The 7265-nt window shown below is 31.5% G+C and overlaps 1 protein-coding gene across 1 annotated transcript; it reads left to right on the top strand.

Annotated features, from left to right (window-relative positions):
• Positions 1-994: 994 nt before the first annotated feature.
• LOC129957315 (uncharacterized) lies at positions 995-7001 on the top strand. The gene is made up of 2 exons (XM_056069584.1): positions 995-1028; positions 5707-7001. The coding sequence occupies exons 1-2, from the start codon at positions 995-997 to the stop codon at positions 6999-7001; spliced, it is 1329 nt and encodes a 442-aa protein (XP_055925559.1).
• The last annotated feature ends 264 nt before the right edge of the window (positions 7002-7265 follow it).

Raw genomic sequence — 7265 nt, 5'->3', positions numbered from 1 at the left:
CACTTAATAAAAGCTTGAAAATATATATTTAAAAAAAATCAAAGCAGCGAATATTATAAAAACATAAGACCCCGGAAACAATAGTGTAAAAAATTAAACCGCTATCAATATTTTAAGCTGGAAAAATTCCAAAATCTTCATTTCAGCTTCCATTAGATCATCAACACAAATTAAAATATATTATAAATGTGATTAGAATTTATTTAGAATTTTTCAATCCCGAACTAACGCTTTTACGATTTCCTTTTGACGTTCATTTAATGCACCAAATATTATTTTACCTTTAATGGAGCAATAATTTTTCATAAAGCACCAGTAATCTCTAAAACACACAACTTGCGTCTTACTATTATGTAAAAATGTCTCTCTGTGTGATTTTTTGAGTATATTGCGATTCTTATTCGGAATTGAAACTACCGATTGCAAGTGTCTCCAAGGTTTTGACACAAATAAAATTCCAGGAATTTCGGAATTATCTGAACGCACGTGTTACTCATCACACGATTACATTAGAGTTAGTTGTCTGGCCGATAAGAACATGAAACTTGCAATAGAAATAAAATTATCCAAAACATTTTACACATTTGCTCTGAAATTTTAGTTGAAAATTAGCATGAAATTTCTTTAACTAATAGTAGCAGAAATATCCAAGGAATTACATGCAATCGCACTTGTTTCTCGAATGAGAAAACATTTCAATCGTAGGAAAAAAGACCTCTAGATTTTAACTAAACTTTACATTTCAGATTTCCCCAAACAAACTTTGAACAAACTGAAGAACCAACAAACAAGATGGTATAGACAATTTTGTATGATGCCTTCCCATTAAAACTGTAAAGTTCTATAAAACTTTGGATATAAGTCATCTAGAATCCACCTAGTGCTTAATAAAAGAAAACCGACTTTTCGCCAATGTCGAACTTATTATTTGATCGCTTCAGTGTTGAACGGAAATGAGGAAAAGAAGCCAAAGCTACTTAAACGCATTAAGGAGATGGCCCCCAGGGCAACCAAGAAATTAGGCATAAGTAACTATGAACTTTATTTTGCGCTTTTCGATCTCTATCCTCATTTCCAATCTTCTACTAACTCTATCTCTTTCGGAAAAGTTTCCGAACCTACTGAGGCTGTAGAGGCTGTCTGATCAGCTGACGATGTCACAAACACGAAGTCAGATGACGATGTAGAAATTATTTCGAATACTGACGTCATTGATAGCCCAAAGGATGAAATTGGATTTCAGATTCAAAGAAAAAGAAGACAGGAAAATTTAATGAGGAAGGTCAAAACCCCAGAAATAAAAGAAAAATGATGACACTAACCAAAAGCATTCTAATAACGTAACAGTTTCACCAAAGATTCTCCTATAGTTATGAGGAAATTAACAAAGTCTTTTCGAATTCAATGTAGGGGATTCACTCCCTGCAGGTGGCCTGTATATCATGTTACTCCTTGTCAAGAGAAAACTCCAGAATTCTCAAACACATATGTTTATTGCATGAGGTAATTAAAGAAGTGAGCAATGTACAAGTAACAGCATGTGATTTATACAAATTAAAGATAATACACACAGTGCCACCTATTCGTTAGACACTGTAATTCGTAACATTTATTCGAATTAACATTAATTTAAAATTAATCTGAAAGATTTAATGAAATTCAGAAAATTAATGGTAATTCTAAGATTGTTGATGAGCCTCCATATAATGTTACTCCTTGTTAAGAGGAAGCATTAGAATTCCCAAACAACATGTTTATTGCAAGAGGTAATTACAGAAGTGAGCAATGCACAAATAAGAGTATGTGATTTATACAAATTGAAGAGAATACACACAGCGCCACCTATTCATTAGACACTGTAATTCGTAACGTTTATCTGAATTAAGTTAACATTAATCTGAAAAGATTTAATGAAATTCGCAAAATTAATTGTAATGCTAAGCTTGTTGATGAGCCTGTATATCAAGTTACACCTTGTCAAAACTCCAGATATCCTGTCAAATATATATGTTTATTGTACGAGGTAATTACAGAAGTTAGCAATGTGCAAGAAAGAGTACATGATTTATACAAATTAAAGTGAAGGCCCACAGCGCAACCTACTCTTTAGACACTGTAATTCGTAACATTCTAAAAAGATTTAATGAAATCCACAATATTAATTGCAATGCTAAGCTTGTCGATGAGTTTTTGCATGTATGTTGCATAGTATGTTAATGGCCACAGGAATCTGATTAAATACGTAGATAATGGAATAATACCTAGTATCTCCAAGCGTTAAAAATGCCAGTCAAAATTGTAAAAATTGTTGATTATTCTATGTCTAAAATTAACAGCGAACTTTCGACAAAAAAAAAAAAAAAAAAAAAAAAGCTTCAAAGTCGACACTGTTAACCAATTGAAACAATTAAAAAAAAAAACTTTTTTTATCAATTTATCAAGTATATGTCTTTAAATCCAAAAATATTGCCAATATCTACGACTTGAAACAATTTACTACATGGTTGTCAGATATATTAGGAAAATAGTAAGCCACTGTTTTTTCTATCAAAAATTTGTCCACCACAACACAGGATGTAAATTCCAAGTTTACTGTGCATTATGCACCGAAAGGCACGACCCTAGAAAATAGGCGAATGAAGAAAATAAAAGATATCCTTTATTCATAAATATATAACTGTAATGAACCACATATAGCCTCATTTAGAGGTGCTCAGAAATTCAGCTGCTCTTTATCTAATAAAAAAAATCTTCATCTCTCTTAAAAAAAGAGAGAGAGGACCCCCCCCATAATAGTAGTTACTAAAAACGCCAAGAGATGGCACCACGAACAAGTGCAGTCTATTGAGATTAATAGTAAAGAAAATTCAACCGATTTTTTCAAATATAAGCAAGAAATTAACAAAATAATAATGAAAATACCTAAAATTAAGAAAATACTTGCAGAGTTTCAACAAACTGATGATGTAGCTTTAAATCTTTTCACCCTATCGAAAAAAATTACTAAAAACATTTAACTGAAGCGCTATCGACACTTGTTCATGGCCTGACGTGGAATTAGCCTCAACCTCCCTCTTAAACCTATTTTTCCTGCTTTAATCCTTTTTCAATTTTTTTTTATTAATTTAAATAATTACTTCATGTATTTTTATCTTTTCCTTTTCTATAAAACTTAATTCATTATCCTGAGTGATGTTGCTGCGACGGTTTGCATTTCAATTTGCCGGGAAGCTATGTTCATCAAAAATACTGATCGGGCACGAATGAATGCACCTACAGAAGCGATATCCAATAATTTACATATTTTTTTTATAGGTGACATTATGCAAGCATGCTTCGATATCCAAGACATGCATATTTTTTGTTTCCCACTACACTAGTCTGCAAGCGTCTTTAGTCTTGATGTGTGTCTAGCTTGACTTTAAGTTTTCATAACTTTGTTATAAACTAAACATCGCGTTATCAACGGTATTAGATAACAATTCAGTAGCAACTGTGGATAAGCGAATTCAATTGACAATCCATAAAATGACGAAAAATGACACAAATAACCACGGAATTACTTTTGAAGTTTTACTTACATTAGGGATTATACATGCGATTAATTGGGGATTTGTAACTATGCATAATTAAGTTTTCTGCATTTGCATTCTGTTTTGCTATGAATTTTATTTTTTTAAAGAAAAACTGAATATAAATAAATTCTCCTTGGTATTTATTTAACATTTATAGAAAAAAAAAAGTCCTTGATCTAGTCGTGATCAATTCAAATTTCTTCATAATCAAAACAGGTTATTATATATATTTTGGAAAATATATTCTACTTAATTAAACAAATAAAAAATTTTTATTATTAAAAAATGCTAATTTATTAAATTTGAAATTTTGTAAAATATTTTATAGCACGACTGCTATTTTAAATGATGACAAGGACTATAGTATGAACATTGGTAATTCAAAAACTTTTCGATGATATGAATTTGTACAATTGAAATTACGGCTTATTCTAGATAAAAGAAGAAAGAAAAAGGAAATACTGACAATCTCAAAAGATAAAGATATAAAAGAAATCATTGGTGATGACAGTACCATTTTACAGATATTCAAGGAATGCAGTTTGTAATCAAATTATAGAAGATTCTTTTTTTATGCATTTTCTATAAACAGTTATATTAGGTATAAACAGTTGTAACGTATTATTTAAATGCTAAAACTTTTTCTTTCTTTTTCTTACTGATAAACACGTTGAACGGCTAAAGATATCTGATCTTCTCTGTTATCTTAATACATGATTCCATACTGTTAGTACATTTTTAATAAATTGATAATGGACATGTTATTTTAATAAATTTCGAAGGTTCTTTCAAAATGTTTGTTTAATTTTTTTTCCTGTTTTTTTAGAATAGATATTTTTAAAAATGTCTAACAAAACAATTCTTATTGGATGTAAAACATCAAATAGAGCACATTTTATAATTAAGGAATTATGGAAATTTGTAATTTTAATGCATTTGAATTTAATACATTTTCCTAGCCTTGTTTAATTTAAATTAAAAAGATAAAATAGTGATTTCTTTCTTATAAATTGAAAATATTACTTAATCATGATAATTTTATTGAATATTTTTGTACTTCATATTCTTGCAATTTACAAACATTAAGTAAACTCTGCTTTAGTTTTTCTGCGATTTTTCACGATGGATGACTAAATCAATATCAACTAGTACTCCAAAGCAGACAAAAAGGAAATGGAGCAATAATTTTTTTTTTTTAACCTGATCTACTTCAACTGCTTTTTAAAGTCAGAAATCCTTCTTATGAATCTTTCAATAAATGTATAGTTTCATTTTCACAACGAGAAAAAACGTAACATTATTCAGATAGATTGAAATGAGAGCTCACAAATTCTTGAATCAAAAAATGCTCTTTCAGAGGTTTATATATTTATTTTGTATTTCGGGAGCTCTTCACTAAATGGGTTTAATGTTGAAATTTTAATCAAGAAAGCAAGACGCGTTTGAAATTAATTGGCGTTTTTAAAGTTCTTTGCAAGACGGACACTTCTATGTTCATAGCACAGAGAAAGAGAATTCTGTCGTTTATACTATTCGAAGTAAAAAACACAGAGGTCAAAAATTTCGTTGCGGAAATATTATAGTTTCGACTTATAGAGAGCGTTAGTCACTAAATGGATTTGATGGTGAAATCATTCCTTTGAAGAATCGGCTTAGAGGGCGCTGCTGTAAAGTGCAAGAAAGGATAAACGATCGGTGCGTTTCGCCACGTCGTGAGCGCCACCTACTGTCTGTCCACGACAAGAATACTGCTAGACATTCGTCTATGTTTACGGCGGGCGCTATAGAAACAGGTTGCGGTAGGGATGATCCATTTTCAATGGGTGGAATCGGAAAGAAGTCTGGGGGGGGGGTATTCTTTTTCTTGGCGTCAATGTGAAGCGATAACAGAAAATCTATTGCTCATTGCTATCGTCTTCTCGCTTTAATCGCAGTTGCACGTATCTTTATATTCGCTTAACTTATTTCTTTTATATTTTATTAATCTTTTCTTTGGTTAATATTAACTGCATTTTATTATTTAATATTTTTTTTTTCTCGTAAATTTTGACATCCTTTAAAATGCCTTTTCGATTTAAGAAAGGAGAGACTTTAAAATCACAAGCACGTAAAATTGTGCATAATGTTGCAGAGTTCTGCTCCGAAGAAGCTGCAGCAAAATCTTTGAAGGTTCCTCTTCCACAAGCCATGAAAAGAGCTGCTCAGGCGACTGGAGTGTCGGAAGGCACTATTAGGAAAATTAAAAATAAAGTTTCGACACTGGACAAAACGGAAGTTTTGAGTACTCCTGGAAAGCACCGTAAAAGGCCTATTGACCGAAATTGTGAAATTGACGACTTCGACAAATGTGTTATTCGTCAAACAGTTCAAGATTTTTACGTCCAGCAAAAGAAAGTGCCTTCTTTAAGAAAATTACTTCCCGTATTGAGAGAGAAGTTGAATTTTCATTGGAATAAGGAATCATTGAGGAAAGTTTTGCATTCAATGAATTTTCGCTGGAAGAAATGCGCGAATAAAAGAAAATTTCTCATCGAAAGACCTGATATTGTGTTTTGGAGAAACAACTACTTGCGAAAAATGAGGCAGTACAGAAAAAGTAAATGCCAGATAGTTTTCATTGATGAAACGTGGGTCGACAGTAATCTAACATTTAGAAAATGCTGGCAAAGTGATACAATTTCAGGAGCCGAAATAAATGTAAATTCCAAAAATCGATTGATCATTGTGCATGCTGGCTCGTCCACGGGATTTATTCCTGGCGCTCAATTAATTTACAAAGCGTCAACTAAAACTGGTGATTATCATGGCCAAATGAATTATGAAAATTTTGAGAAATGGGTGTTGGAAAAACTCATTCTAAATTTGCTCCCAAAAAGTGTCGTGTGCATGGACAATGCTCCATATCACACAAAAGTTGCAAATCCGACACCTACCAAATACAGTACGAAGAAAGAAATGACCGATTGGCTGATTAATAACGGAATAGAATGCGATATGAAAATGAGGAAAGCGGAACTGTATTCGCTAATTGATAGGAATCGCCCTAAAGAAATCATATATAAAATTGACAGCATAATAAAAGAAAATGGGCATTATGTCTTGCGACTTCCCCCCTACCATTGCGATTTAAATGCGATTGAATACGTTTGGTCTTCAGTCAAAAGACTCATCAAAGAGAGAAATATAACAGGAGACTTAAGTTTAGAAAACTTACAGAATCTGTTGTGCGATGCTTTGGGCGGAGTGTCTTCCAAGGAATGGGAGGCTCATTGCCGTCATGTGGAAAAACTTGAAAATTCTTATTGGGAAAAAGATGGAATTTTAGAGGAAGTAGTAGACGAACTGGTAGTTCAAATTGGAAGTACTGAATCGGATTCCGATTCAGAAGAAACGGAATCATGTGACAGTGATTCAGAATTTTTTTAAGAAACTACACAACTGTCACTCGATCTCTGCTAGTTTTGTCATTTTAAAATAATATAGTTTTGCATTCTTTTAATCATAATTAATATATTTTATAAATACAAAGTGAGTTTTAAAATTGCTTTTTTATTTCTTTTCGATTATTCAATTATAGATTATAGCAGAATGGAATTGTATTTAGTCTAATACATTTTGTTTCTGATACATTGTTATTATTTTCTATTTTTTTCATTAATGTGTTCTTGATTTCTACCATTCATGTTTGTG

The sequence above is a fragment of the Argiope bruennichi genome, chromosome 11, assembly GCF_947563725.1.
Source record: "Argiope bruennichi chromosome 11, qqArgBrue1.1, whole genome shotgun sequence".
Lineage (NCBI taxonomy): Eukaryota > Metazoa > Arthropoda > Arachnida > Araneae > Araneidae > Argiope > Argiope bruennichi.
This window is presented reverse-complemented; position numbering and strand designations above follow the sequence as displayed.

Coding starts and splice junctions, on each gene's coding strand:
- LOC129957315 (XM_056069584.1), top strand. CDS start 995: ATGGCCCCCAGGGCAACCAAGAAATTAGGCATAA. Junction 1,029..5,706: donor AACCAAGAAATTAGGCATAA/GTAACTATGAAC, acceptor ATAATGTTGCAG/AGTTCTGCTCCGAAGAAGCT.